The sequence below is a fragment of the Tetrahymena thermophila genome (assembly GCF_000189635.1).
Source record: "Tetrahymena thermophila SB210 genomic scaffold scf_8254565, whole genome shotgun sequence".
Taxonomy (NCBI): Eukaryota; Ciliophora; class Oligohymenophorea; order Hymenostomatida; family Tetrahymenidae; genus Tetrahymena; species Tetrahymena thermophila.
Genome location: NW_002476336.1, coordinates 421,377 through 436,401, shown reverse-complemented (window position 1 = coordinate 436,401; position 15,025 = coordinate 421,377). Strand labels below are relative to the sequence as shown.

Below are 15,025 nucleotides of genomic sequence, written 5' to 3'. Positions count from 1 at the left end.
TTTATATCTTAATGTATTTGAAAATTCTCTTTCAAAAAATTTAATTTAATATGTCAAAATGGATTAAATAAGGTATTTATTTGAACTGATTTATTTGAATCCAACATAAGATTTTATAATATTTATAAAATACAATAAATAATAAATGAATGTTTAAATAAATTGTACTATTTAATTTTAATAAAATATTGTTATTTATAGATTTAATTATAAAATATGCTTAGTTTATAGTAAAAGTTATTGATAAAAAATTGATTAAAATAATTAATGCTCTTTTATTGAAATAATTTTGTTTATATTCTCATCAATTTGATTGTTTTAATTTACTTTCGCAGTTTTGAGAAAAATAATTTATTTGGTTGCCGTCTTTATTTAGCTTACTATCATAATATTGTGATGTAAAATTTATCAAATTACCCTCTTTTGATATGTTGCTATTTAATTATTAAATATATTATTGAGATACACTCCCTATAATATTAGGGTGAATTATGCTCCTGTTCTCACTTTCAATGCCATAATTGTTTTTAGAAAAGTTATTTGAAAAAGTCTATTTATGATCTTCTGGAAGTAGCTAACTTTAAAATTAAGACTTCTAATTTAAGAAACTATATACAGGATTTTGATTTAGAAAAGCTAATATTATTTAAAATTATAATTAATATTATTGCATTTAAAAATAAAAAATGTATTAAAATTACGAAAATCATTAATTTTAGAAGATGTTTGCTTGCTCAGCTAATTTCTATAATGATTTATATTTGAATAATTTTATTCACTTCTCTCTATGATGACTGAGAGTTCTTTTTCATCTCTTTCATCCATAACATCTTTATTGTACTCTAAATCTGAGCATTAGCTCTAATTTTCTTAAACTTGATTATTTTTAATTAAGCTTTTCGAATCTCTCACTTAGTTAACAAAGTTATCGGATGATTTTTCTCTTTCTCTTATATTTTCTTAAATGCATGTGTCGTTCTCATCATGCAGTTAATACAAAACATTTTTATTTAAATTATCAAAATTCTAAATATTTTTGTGATATTTTTATCTATCTCCCAACAACAAAAGGTTTTAGCTTGCATTATATTCTTATTTGGCTGAAAGTTTTTCCATATTTTTGGAAAGTTTTCTTTCAGCTGAGGGCTCTTCCACTTATCTATCAGTGAATCCTATATTGCTTATATCATTATGCCCATTAATATTGATGTTAGAATACATTTTATTTTCATAATCTTTTGGATAAATTTCAATTTATGTGTAATCTTAATTAATTTCTTAGAATGGCGTTTATACTCCACCATATTTACCATTGAATGATATTTATTAATCTCGGATTTATAAATTATTATGGCTCTACAAGAATTTTCTATCAGTTGCTGATTCAATGTTGTCATGACTTTACTAGAAACTTATAGTATTTGAAGCACGATTATTAGCATTTTGAAATAGTTCATCATTAAAATTTTGTCTAGAGCTCTAAAAAAGAGTTTATTAATTTAATTTAATTTAGCCTTCTTTAACAGCTTAGGTTATGGTAATGGGTAAATTGTTATCTTCCCTTAAATTTTAAGTTTATTTTTTTTCAAAAGCAGGTTAGCTTATTTGATTTTACTCAAAAGGCTAACCATCTAAGCTGACAATATCTTGATTATTATTTTAATCCATCTTTTAATCTAAATTCATCAAAGATCTTTGATTTTAATTATCGTTTTCACTCATTAAGTTATTTAAATACAAATAATTTTAAATGTAAAAGCTATAAGTATGTATAATTGTTGCATCTTTCTTTTCTTTGCTATAAAATAATGGCAAAGGAGATAAATATTAAACATATTCTTCTATTTGAGTTAAGCAATTCGTTTCTTTTGATATCTACGATGTCAATTCATCATTTGGTATACTCTAGTCTATTTTGATACTCACTCTAACAAGTTTCAATTTTCTATATTTTTCTTATTCTATAATTTCTTCAATATATTAGTTATCAATTTATTAAGCCTCCCTTGAGCTTCCTATTGCATTAAAATTTATGCTTTAGTCATTTGCTATTTGCTAGGTATTATTAGTGTTGTTGTTTTTTATTTCTTAATTCTAAATACCACTTTGTATTATTGACTATTAATTTATGTCATTCATGCTCGTCACTTAAAACGCGTGTTTTCCAGTTATTTACTATTACATTTGGGCAAAAAAAGGTTGGATACTATTCTGATTGTAGTTTCCATTATTTTTTTCTTAGTGAGTATTGTTCTAGTAAGAATTACTCATTGCTTATGAAACTTAAACAGACATTTAATTTATTAATAAATTTTTATTTGCACCATTTAAAGTTTATTGTTGTTTCTAATATGAGATATTGTCAATTATATCTTGGCTATCTTGTTAATTTAACTAGTTTTTTAAAGGAGTATCTAATGCACCTTAATTATTATAAGTTTATTCATTATATTAACTAGGATTTTGAAAGTTTATTTGTTTATAAGGCTAGATTCTACTACTAGCGTGCTAAATATTAGATATACTTGGGAGTTAAATTTCATTTTATTTTTTATCATGCTACATTTGAAATGAGTTTCTTTTTTACGCTATATATTAAGGAGACTTTTAGTTGACATTTTAGATATTTAAATTCTTAGCTCCATAAAATTGCTAACTGAGTTACTAATTTCCTATTTAATTCTAATTATTCTTTTAATTTTATCTATTTTATTCTAAAATTAAATATGACTTTATCACCTCTTTTAGGTAGCGCTTTCTGAACATTAATTAAGGATTAAAAATACCTTCCTTTGAATAAAATCTATGCACTTGCATTGAAATAGCACTTGAATTATCTTTGTAGAGATAAAATATTTGCTAAATAATTGACAATATCATATCTTTGTAAGTTTCTAAGTCTTCTTCTTAAAATAAAAAATTAGTTCTTTCAGTTTTACTGATTAGTGGAGATGTTTAATTAGAAATTCCTTATTAGGCTTAATGAAATACCCCAGTAGTTTGTGTTTTCTAGTAATTAGCGGCGACTTTATCACTGTTTTCTTCAATTAGTTAATCCCCATATACTTATCTAAATTGCTACTTCTCTTGCTCTTATAATAAGCCAGAGTCTATGTATGAAAATTATTCAAGAGACATGTTGAAGTTTTTTTCACCGACTGATAAAATTTTAATGAAAAAATCTAACAATATTTTAAGGTTTGTAATTGAAGTTCTTTATTAATAAATATCTTCAATTCTATTTACGACGGAGTCATATACTCCTTTACACTTTTTGTTATTTGCTTACAATTAAATATCATTACTAAAGATGTAGTCTAAGACTTGAATATCTAAAAAAGCGAAATTTGAAAAGTAAATTAATTATTGTTGTTAGTAGACATCTTTTTGGAATTATTGATAAACAACTGTTTGGTTAATTTAATGTTCATTTTCATAATTTTCTCTCTACTTTGTTTCATGTGAAATCCACTTTGTTTTATACTTTTTATATCTAGGGTATTAAAGCTCTAAGCAGCTGAGTTAGTATTCTCTTAAGTCATTTAATAAAATTTAAATTTAAAAGCGACATTTAATTAACTATTAAAGCAAAGAAAACTGCTAATTGCTTGCACAATTTTAGCATAAATCTTGAGTTTATTGCTACACTTGTTATATTTATGTTAAATTTTTTGTGTTTGTTGAATTTTTATTAAGGGAAAAATGCTTTGCATAGAAGGAATTTCCTTGCATTTAAGTTTAAATGGTTTTGCTAATACATGGATTAATATCGTTTAGGCAGTTGATGTTAGTAAACGAGTGATTGTTATGATAAATATTGAAATAGCTCTAACTTTGGTAATGATTTACTGTCTATCTTTTTTGTATGTAAGGTGTCATTTCTATGTTTGAATGCGAGGCTAGGGTACCTGGAGATTCAATTTAATTTTTAGTTGGTTAAATGGATTTAGAATTAGCTATCCCGTTATCTTGATTAAGATCAACTATACATTAATGAGTTCTAGTTTAATTAATAACAATATCACTTTTATCTAATGAATGAGGTATAGGCATACTAGAATTAGCAGTCATATAGCTAAGTTCTTTACTTATCAATGTAATATGATTCTAAACCTATTCTATGCGCTAAATATATAAATCGACTATTCTCTATTCTGATTGCTTAAACAAAATAATCCCATACTCCTAGTTATCTGGCAATTTAATTATGTGTAAACTCCCTTTCAATCTGTGAATACCACTATTTATTTAAAGGCTCTGGTACTTCTTGTATAGATCCCTATTTATAACTTATCTACCATAGCAAAACTATTCTTTAATTATATTTAAAAATGATTTCTATTTCTTATATTCTATGCTAAATTTATTTTTGGCCTGTTCAAATTCATTTTGCAAGAATCTAATATCCTCATCCTTTATACATAATAAAATTATAAATTAAATTAAATATAAAAATGAATTTCCATAAAAGTTATTTTTTAACAAAATTGCCAAATATTTTTTACCTTAAATTTAAATGATTCAGCATTGAATCTTTTACTATTTGTTTAATACTTATTTTTTAATTTAGAACCTATTCAATAAATAAAAATAATAAATAAATGTAAATTATTTTTAAGCTTGTTATTATTCAAATTATAAATCTTTTAAAAGCTATTAATCTAATCATTTTTTACATTTAAAAAAAAAAAAAAATTTGGCTTTTAAATTAATTGATATCTTTGATAATGAAGCCATTATATTTCAAAAGAATTCTTTTTAATCCCTTCTTAAATTTTTTTTTATATAAAAATCAAAATAAGTAAGTTAGTTAGTTAGTTAGTTAGTCTTATTGTTAAGTGTAAGCTAAAAAGGATGAAAGCAGAATTTTTGAAAACTGTTGATTAATGAATATATTAAAAAGTTTTGAATTAATAAATACCTAAATCTCCATTATCTTTATTTATGTTTAAATTAACTTCTATATCGCTTTTATGGACTATGCTTCCTGATTTCTTCTACTAACTGCTTATGTTTGAAGAACCAAACTCTTCTTATTTTTCACTGGTGGATTAAGTAATATCATTCAAATTTTATAAAATTTTTTACTTCTAAGTTTAGACTTTTTTACTAGAATAATTATATTGAATACATGCATTTTTTTCTAATTTATTTATATAGTAGAAGTTGAATTCCTTTAATAATATCTTTCGCTCAATTTTATAGCTAATTTACTAATAGCAAATACCTATATAAACTACTAAAGCAATTGTTATTAGCATCGCACTTGTGTAAAGAACTGCTATAAGAATTTACTAAATTAATATTATCAATATAACAGTATAAAATGGGATATCAATAACCCTCTACATATCTAGAAGCATTCTATATTTAAGTTTTAATACTATGAATAACTATATCAAGCTTTGTATTTACCAAGTATACAAAATATTTTAATTATTAAATTATGTCTAATCAATATCATCATCATAATGATTTACAGATTATTTTAACTAAAAAGCTAAAACAGTTGTAATAATTAAAAATAAAACAATAGTCCAATGCTATATCGAGTTTCCTTTATTTTATATATAAGGGATAAAATGAACTACAGATTAAATTAAATGGATAATTAAGATTGCATTCACTTCAATCGATTTTTCAAACAATTTAAAATCATTCAGATAAAACCAAAATATCGCAGAAATAATGTTCATTAAGCTGATGTCATATTTCCAAAAATAATATTCTTTACTTTACATTCCTTTATTACAGCCTTTTTAAATCTAAAATTAGCCTTATAATTCTTTGATGGTATTTTATAGTTTAGTAAATTCAGCTTCAAGCTTACTTTTCTGTAATTATTGCTAAATTTATAAGTTTTTACTGAAACTTGCTTAAAATAAATTGTAAAATTATGATAAAAATATTTACTTTGTAAATTAAAAGCTTTTTCTTTATTTAATTTTCTTATTTAGGATTATCCTAATAATACCCTCTTTTTGTTACCTTTGTGTATAATTATTTACCACAATATTTTATTATTCTCTCACTTTGATTTATCAAAAAAAAAAATTTAGCTTTTAGACTCTTTTAATCACTTAACTTTATTTCTAAACATTTATTAAACTCACTTTTAAAATCTCCTTATCATAGTAATAAGCAAAAAAATTCTGAGAGCGATTCTAATTAATTAGCTTTTATTATTTTTTAAATTTTAAAAATTACTTTTTTATGTGTTTTCTTTTAATGGACACTAATGTTTTTAAGTTAGAAAATTAGTTTTGATTAAAGTTGAAATAAATAAATAAACATTTCGCTGGAAGAATATTCTTATTTTTATTTTTTGGTTTTCAATAATAAATTTACTCAAACATAAATTCAAAACTTTTTAACATAAAAGACTCATTGTATAACTTTATAAATGAATTACATAAAAGCAGTAATTTATTTTAAACATAGAAGTGCTTATCTATGCAAATAACATTTAATAGAACTTTTTATAATATTATTTAAACATATTTTTAACTAACAAATAGTTTAAAAGTAATTGTTCATTTTAAGAATTCTTTAAAGTATGATTCTATTATAATCTTGAAAGATTTTCCTAAAGAAACTCCTTCACAATTTGAAGGCAAATAAGATTGATAATCGCTGTTAGCTCTGACTAAGTTAGTTAGTTCATCAAAGACTGCCTTTTTCTTTGAATTAATTTTAATGTTTTTGAACCCCATGCAATCTAAAATCTATTACAAACTTATAAACACTCTTACAATAGAATTTTCTATGTTCCTTAATAATCTAAATTAAGTTGATTAGATTTATTTAATGTGGGCATCTATGGACTCTACTAAATCCTTTTGATTACATTTCTCAACATTCTTTTTCATGATGAAGATTTTTGCATTTATTTCTTGGCAAGTTTCAAAAATCTTCTTTGTATATTATAAATCAGACTTCAAGTAATCAAATAAAAATATAGTGTTCTGCGTAACATCATTAAGTAATAACTCGCCACTAAATATTTCTAATTTTCCATCTACGACTGATTTTAAATCATATAAAAATTCACTGAATTGCTTAGCCATTTCATGCTTTTCAAACATCAAATTTTGAGCTTTATGCTAATATTTATTTTTTTCTTCTTCTAAATTAACTCCAATATGAATAAGTCTCAAAATCATTTTTTTTCTAAAGAGAATCTATTAAATACTCAATTTAGGATGGACAATAGATATCTAGCTAAGTTATTCATTTACTTCTTTGAGAATTTTCATATTTTTATCAACCAAAGTTTTTCTTTCTTAAGCTTTATTATCGTCTATTGGGAGTTCTCCAGAAACATCTTAGCAAGTCTTAAAATATCTTTAAATACATTTTTTATTATATAAAAATGGAATTAAAAAAGTAAAACTACTTAATGAGAGAATCTATTTTGATGGTACATTCCTCATGATATTATTTCAAAAGTCTAACAGACGATTCATATTTATTGATCTTTTTATTTTGAATAATATCAAGCATTTGATTTATGAAGTTTACTTCTAACCAACTAAAATATTAAAGCTATCCAATGTCTTCGCTGTATAAATCTTTAGCTTAAAGAGATAAGATTTTTCTAATGCTATTCTAATAAATATGTAAAATGATTAAAATAAAAATATTATAAATTTAAATTTTTGTATTAAGAAACAAATAGATTGAACCATTTTTTATATTTTTTTATTCCATCATTTACATTTTCTGTGAAAAAAAATAAAAAATTTAAAGAATTTAAAATGATAAAACCAAGTTTCATTTTTATTAATCTATGAAGCAAAAAATATTTAGCTAATTAGTCAGTTAGTAAAAATAGAATTCAATTAAAATGCTCAGTCTATAATATAAAAGGAAATTTAGCTAGTAAATTAAAATTTTTACTTAGCTTGTGTAGAAATCACTGACTCTATATGATATTGACACCTTATCTGTAGAAAGTTTAAGCTTAGAAAGCTCTTCTAAGCATTTAGTTTCTGTTTCTTGGGAAATTTCTGATCCATTCATAAAGAAAAATACTTCTAAAACACTTCCTAAACTTCTATTTTCCTACCCACTTCTTACAATTGGGAGAATATTTTAAAGAAATTAATAAAGTGCACTTCCTACATCTCCCTTTTCTGTTGTTATATTTTTGACTATCATTTATTTAATTTAATCAAATGTGGTTTCATCCTTTTAGAAATTTTAAGATTAAAAGAGTTAGATAAGATTTTATCCTTTGATTCCAAATATTGTAAGCTATTTTAACAAAGGATTTTTTTTTATTTGCTAATGCAATAATAAATTTATTATCATATCAATTCTCTGGATCATATTGTTTGCTTTAGTATTGATTTGAGATAAAAATTCTACTATTTCTTCTTTAGGTTAGCGTGAGTCAATTTATTGATCCTAGGTTTATAAGTAAGCCCTGTTTAAGTCTATCACATAAATCTAGTTAAAAGGCTTTAAAAATAAGTTTTAGACATCTTCTAGAGCTATGTGCTCTAATTTTATTTTCTCTACTTTTAATGTTTTAGGGAAAGATGACTATTTTATCATTAAAAAAGTAATTAGCGTGTTTCTGTTTTTATTAATGCTTATATTATTTATTAAAATTTATGATTGAATTTTGAGAATAATTTGCAATTAATTACTAATGAAGGTTATCTAGTTATCATATACATAAGTTTTTTTTTATGCTTTATGCAGTTGTTATTTATTTTTCCTCAAAATTTAAGTTACTTTGATGATTAAAATTTAACATTACTTTTTGAATTTTGTATTAGATAGATTAAACTCATTAGAGTTATAAAAAATGTATAAAAAAAAAAGAATAATCGATTCATTACAGATTATTACAGATTTTATTTATGAATAAATACTCTAGACTTGTAGATAATATCTTCAATTTTTATTTTTTCTTCCTTTTAGAATTAAAATACTTGAATCGGAACTATTTTCAATAGAAAATAAATAGTTTCAATTAAATTAATTTTTAACAATTTATGGTAATAAGTAATAAATTACCTAATTATATTATTATAGATATCTATAAATGATGAAATAAACACTGAATTTATTTAGAATCACAATATTTATGTAAATAAAAAAATACTACTAAAAAATTCTATTTTTAATTAATTTTCCAAAAGATTTATCAACAGAAAATAGCATTTATTTTAAAATTTTAATTCAATTAAAATTATTTTTTAAAAAAGTAAATTAATTTTGTTCTTAATAATATTAATTTCTTTGGATATCTCTCTATTCTATTTAATTATAAATTAGTCTTTAAATAAATTATGCAAAGTATTTTTTAAAAGAATATTAATATGTCTAAATAGTAGTAGAATGCATATAAGTAGAATTGAAAGAATTAGTTATTAAAACCAATAAAAAGCTAAAGAATTATAAGCAATTTTCATTATTAATCGAATTTATGATTTTTATAATTCATTTAAGTAGATTCAAGGCTAAATATATTTTTAAAGATAAATTAAATTCCTTAATATTTTATTAAACAAAAATTATTAAAATATATAGACAGATAGATAATTAATCAATCGATCATATATATATTACATATTATTGGAGATGGTAACAACAGAAAAAGCAAAATCTATTCCTAAATCAAAGGTTAAAGCAGAAAAGTTGTCTGAAGGCAAAACTGCTAAGCCAGAACATTTAACTTAAAAAAAATCCAAGTTGGAGAAGAAACAAAAGAAGGAGGCTAAATAAAAAGTAGAAGAAGAATAGTAAGATATCGAAGAAATAGATTAAGATGTAGACTCTTAAGAATAAGATGAAATCGATCAAGAAGAAAATAATTCTCAAGAAGAGGAAGTTGATGATTTAAAAAATGGCGATAATAAATAAAAAAATGATGATAGCAATGATTAAGATGACGAAAATGAAGAAAAATCTGGCAATAAACACAAAGTGTTTTTCTTGACAATTGATTAACTTAAAGAAAAAGAAATGAATTTATAAGAAAGATTAAAACAATTAACAGGTGGTGAGAATAAAAACAAAAGAAAAAGAATCTTTTATGAATTAAAATAGATCTCTTTAGCACTTTAAAACCCTGAAAAATATGTTCGCAATCCTTTTGAAGAAGCAAAGAAAAAAAAGCAAGATATGAAAAAGAGAATTTAAAAAAAGATTGAAAAGAAGAAAAAAGAATAAAACAAAAAGAAAAGTGATAAGAGAAAAGAGAGACGTTAGATAGTTAACTTGTAATGTTTAGGATGTAGAGAAGTTGGTCATTTAGTTGCTGATTGTCCTAATGCTAAAAGTAGCAAGGCCAAGTAAAATATATGCTATAACTGTGGTTCAAATGAGCACACTCTTAAGGATTGTAAAAAGAAGAAAACTGGCGCTCTCAAATTCGCTTTTTGCTTTGTTTGTTAGAAATAAGGTCATATTAGTAGAGATTGTCCTGAAAATGATAAAGGTCTTTATTACAAAGGTGGTGGTTGCTTTATTTGTGGTGATGTTCATCATACTCAAGCCAACTGTCCAAAGAACCCAGTTAATTCTTTAAAAGCAAAATAAGATGATTTCGAAGAAGATAAAAAGGGTAAAAAAGACTATAAAAATAAAAGTAGAAATGAAGATACAACTTACAATAATGAAGAAGAACCTGAATTTTGAAACAATTAAATTTATTAAAAACGTAAAAAAATAAATAAAACCATATTAAAAATTTATGAAATAAATAAAGCAGTTAAAAATAAATAAAGTATAATTATTATTGTTGATAACTAATATTTTAAATTGTATTTTACATTTATATATCAAAAGAAAGCATTGCTCATAAAACAAAATAAATTTATTTCTCCATAACAAATTCTACATATTTGATTTAATAACAAACTAATTAATATACTTACTTACTAATTACTTACTTGTTTTAAATAATCTCTAATTAAAAAATTTTAATCAGATATACTATCAGTCAGAATAAGTTTTAGTTGGTATTTATTATTGTTGTATAAATAAATAACATTATCTTAAATGAATATCAATCATTTTTTATGATCTTACTAAAATTTAGATGTTTTTTTTTTTTGCTTTGCTAATTGAATAAAACTTTCAAAATTTTAATTCATAATTAAAATTAAAGATATTTTTAGCGGAAATTTTAAATATCAAATTCAAAAATTTGTCAATAAAAATTCTTATTTATAAAAATAAATGAAAAGCTCTTTAAAGAAATAAAGCAACATAGGTTCTTAAACGTTAAATTAAAAATAGGATTAATACACTAAATTTTAGTAAGGAGGTATATAAGAATTTAAATAAAATGTGAATTAATAAACTAAAAGCGAAATAGGATCTTTTTTACCGTTTAAGGGTAGGAAAGAGAGGTCAAAGTTAAGAATAGCTTAGATATATTCAGATAATATTTAACATAAAGATCCGCAATAACAACCATTAAATTAGTAAAATGGAAAAAGTCTTTAAAGATAAAATAATTAAGTTAATCCAAATTAAGTTAATACATAAATTTAAAGCACTAGTGCTTAGTAGTAGTCATAGGAAAATAAAATTAATTTAGCTAATTCTAATACGATACCAAAAGAATATAATTCAAATTCAAACGATTTATAGGTAAAAAATAATATAAATGATCAAATTAAAGTAAACATAATAAAAGCACCTTTGGCTAATACTAATCAAAATACATAAGATAATAAAAAAGATTATGAAAGCATTAATAAATAGTAAAACATTAAGCAATGCACTGACGGATAAGTTAAAGATAGCTTTTAATTATTGTAAGATAACAAACAAAAAAAGCTGAATGAGCACAATAAATTGGATATTAAAAAAGCAGATAATTCTATCAAAGAGATTGCAAAAAATGATTAATAATTTCCTTTTGAATACAAACTATAGAACCGCAGAAGATCAAGCTAGAAAAGTAAATTAGATATAAGTATTAACAAAAGTATAGCAGAAATAAATGAAGGATACTAAGAAAGAGATTTAGAAAAGGAGTAATTTGATATTCGTAAATTAGTAAAAAACAATCAAATTTTAGATAAAGAAAATTTTTAAAATGGGCAAGTTAATAAGGATGTAGAAGATAAAATTTTTAACCCTTAGCTTTCTAACTATAAAGGTGATAGAATACAAGATAGTTTTACAATAACTGTGCATACAAAGTATGTAAAGCAGATACAAATTACATCAGTGATTAACTTTGAAACAGTCAATTAAATTGACCCAGAATTAAGGTTGTATCATTTACTTTTTGATTTAATAGATAACACAGAAAAGACCATTTAATAAGAATATACTTAGTGTCCAGAATTTTTATATTATTTAAACGTCCTCAATAACATTGTCAAAACGTCTTTCTCCAAAATAGCTACAAATAGAAGAAAAAGTATAGTAAGATTTTATATTTTTATTATTATTGAATATCTTCATATTTATATCAAGAAATTTAAATATTTAATTTTTTAAAAGATAATAGAATAGCAGTAAAAAGTTAAAGAGTGTTTATTTAATAAATGGGAAACATCAAAGTAAAGAGTGATAAATCAAATGATTGAAAAGTACTTAAAAAAATATGATAAATTTAAAAGAATAGATGAGAAGTTAGAGTAAAGTAAGGAATATAATTATCTCAAAAGAACTATCACAGGACTTATCTCTCAGTAAAATTCTCTATCTATTCCTCAAAAAATAATTTACTCAAAAATTGAAGAGCAGCAAAAATTAAATATTTAAGAAATTGAAAAATAGAAGAATTAAGCTTTAATGAAACCCGTAATAAATATCTACTTTATTTTTATTATTAATATTTTTCTATATTTATTTTTTAAATAAAAAACTTATAGGTTGTTGATGGATTAGAATTGATTAAAAAGGGATAAGAGCATATAATTGATTAATAAAATAAAATGTCTAAATCCTATGAAAAACTTACTAAAATAATCTTCCATGACTGGAAATAAATAGAATCTTTCGATGAATTTGCATGGCTTCAAGATCAAACAAATTAAACTTAAATTTAGTGATAAATTTGACTTCAATAAAAAATTTTCCCTCATTTATATTTAATATAATAAATAAATATTATTATTTTAAATCTTATATTAAAATTTATTAGCTAACTTAATTATTTGTATATATCCACCCTTCTTTTCCTACTTACTACTTATTAAATATGTGTTTTCGTACAATTTTAAATCATGAAAACTAGACATAATTAACAGTAAATTTTCATATTGCCAATTTAAATTTTAAAAAATTAAAATAACTGAATTCTTTTTAAAAATAGTATTTTTTCTGTTTATTTTAGAATTTTAAAATTTATTAGCTAACTTAATTATTTGTATATATTCATCCTTCTTTTCCTACTTACTACTTATTAAATATGTGTTTTTGTACAATTTTAAATAATGAAAATTAGACATAATTAACAGTAAATTTTCATATTGTAATTTAAATTAAAAAAAATAAAGTAATTAAATTCTTATTAAAAATAGTATTTTTTCTGTTTATTTTAGAATTTTAAAATTTAATAAATATTTTAGAAATGTAAAATGAAAATATAAAAAAGATTTATGAATCAGTATTAGTCTGTCTGTCTGTCTAATTTCTTTTATTTATAAAAATTTTGATTTGGTATATATGAGTTGATTTATATATTGAATTTTGCTTCAAAGTAGAGGAAATATATTTATTTATTTGTTATTATCAAATGGGTTAAACTGTAGCAAGGGATTTAGGTTTACATCAAAGCGAAGAAGAATTTGAAAAAAATGAGAAGATTAAAAAAATTATAGAAGAAATGATGAGAAAGAAATAAAACACAAATTAATCTCAAAGTATACAACGGAGTAAATTTATGACAGAGAATGTAGAAGAAGATGATGAAGAAGAAGATGAACTTGAGGATGATGATGATGAAGATGATGAGGAAGATTTTTCTATTGATGATTCCAATTATCAGCATTAAAAAAAAGGTGTTATTAGTTCAGATTCCTCTATGAGGTAGGATAGCAATTAAATAAGTTAAAATAATATCAAGGCTAATCCTAATAGTTAATACTCGCGCCCATTTTAATCTATAAAAATAAATAATTTATATGGAAATACAAATGAAGACGAAGAAGAGGAAGATCATGAGCAAGAAATGCTTAAAGATATGAGTGATGATGATGAAATTGAGGCTAACTACAATGAGCAAAAAAATCTAAGTAAATAGAACTCGTAAGAAAAATACAAAAAAAGTAAACAATTAAACTTAAAGCTAGCTTTTTATTTTTGGAAATGAAAAATATGTTTGCATTTTTAACGCTTTAGAAAACGCACAATAATTAAATAATAAATCTAATTAATTTAATTTTAGAAATAACTCGTTTTTATAATTTAATTTGCTTAAAATATAATTCTAAAAATAACTATTTCAAAACTATTTTAAATATAAATAGATATTCATAACATCAACAAAGATGACCACACCATAAACTAAAACAGAAATACTGAAACTCAAATTAAATTCTAATCAGTATTTAATAAGGACTTTGACTTTACTATTTAGTCAGAATCTGAGTAGAGCTAGTTTGGAGCTGTCTTTTCATCTGATTCAGAACCAGAAGAGTAATCTGCTCCTTCAGATAAAATACGTTCTGGGTAAATTGATTTTCCTGACAAAGATAAACTTAAAGTTGAAGAGGATGATGGAAAGTTAAAAAGTCCAGGAGTACTTACAAAAGAAAGAAGCAGTAGAAGAACCAGTTAAAAATCTAAAAATATGTAAAGTTCGAAAGGAAAACAATAATCTTCTAGTCATTTTTTCCCTTCTCAAAGAAACACAAAACATGATTCTGTTAAAAAAGATTATGAAAAATATTTAACAGAATTCTTCCCTGATAGGAAATCACAAAGAGTAGATATGTGAGAATGAGAAATAAAAATCAAATTATAAATAAAATTTGAGAAAAAAAACAATAAATTTTAGAATATATTCTATATTAAATGAATATTAATTAATTTATCCTTACAT

The 15,025-nt window shown here is 22.7% G+C and overlaps 5 protein-coding genes across 5 annotated transcripts; 3 read left to right on the top strand and 2 right to left on the bottom strand. All coding sequences in view use genetic code 6, as the record gives it.

Moving 5' to 3' along the window:
- Positions 1 to 304: 304 nt before the first annotated feature.
- On the bottom strand, positions 305 to 5,927 carry TTHERM_00471780 (endo-1,4-beta-xylanase xylA, putative; the record flags this gene model as incomplete). Its single annotated transcript, XM_001033062.2, has 4 exons — positions 4,922 to 5,927; positions 4,506 to 4,573; positions 702 to 4,413; positions 305 to 636 (listed from the first exon to the last, which is right to left on the bottom strand). Exons 1-4 carry the CDS (start codon positions 5,739 to 5,741, stop codon positions 305 to 307), a joined length of 4,932 nt encoding a protein of 1,643 aa, XP_001033062.2. The 5' UTR covers positions 5,742 to 5,927.
- Positions 5,928 to 6,280: 353 nt separating this feature from the next.
- On the bottom strand, positions 6,281 to 8,632 carry TTHERM_00471770 (hypothetical protein). Its single transcript, XM_001033061.3, has 3 exons — positions 7,900 to 8,632; positions 7,397 to 7,608; positions 6,281 to 7,344 (listed from the first exon to the last, which is right to left on the bottom strand). Exons 1-3 carry the CDS (start codon positions 8,557 to 8,559, stop codon positions 6,534 to 6,536), a joined length of 1,683 nt encoding a protein of 560 aa, XP_001033061.1. The 5' UTR covers positions 8,560 to 8,632; the 3' UTR covers positions 6,281 to 6,533.
- A 797-nt stretch (positions 8,633 to 9,429) lies between these two features.
- TTHERM_00471760 (zinc knuckle protein) lies at positions 9,430 to 10,653 on the top strand (the record flags this gene model as incomplete). The annotated part of the gene is made up of 1 exon (XM_001033060.3): positions 9,430 to 10,653. Exon 1 carries the CDS (start codon positions 9,595 to 9,597, stop codon positions 10,651 to 10,653), a length of 1,059 nt encoding a protein of 352 aa, XP_001033060.1. The 5' UTR covers positions 9,430 to 9,594.
- Positions 10,654 to 11,130: 477 nt separating this feature from the next.
- TTHERM_00471750 (hypothetical protein) lies at positions 11,131 to 13,031 on the top strand (the record flags this gene model as incomplete). Its single annotated transcript, XM_001033059.2, has 3 exons — positions 11,131 to 12,399; positions 12,478 to 12,780; positions 12,852 to 13,031. The coding sequence occupies exons 1-3, from the start codon at positions 11,197 to 11,199 to the stop codon at positions 13,029 to 13,031; spliced, it is 1,686 nt and encodes a 561-aa protein (XP_001033059.2). The 5' UTR covers positions 11,131 to 11,196.
- A 686-nt stretch (positions 13,032 to 13,717) lies between these two features.
- Positions 13,718 to 14,920, top strand: TTHERM_00471740 (hypothetical protein; the record flags this gene model as incomplete). The annotated part of the gene is made up of 2 exons (XM_001033058.1): positions 13,718 to 14,249; positions 14,451 to 14,920. 2 exons carry the CDS (start codon positions 13,718 to 13,720, stop codon positions 14,918 to 14,920), a joined length of 1,002 nt encoding a protein of 333 aa, XP_001033058.1.
- Between the last annotated feature and the right edge of the window lie 105 nt (positions 14,921 to 15,025).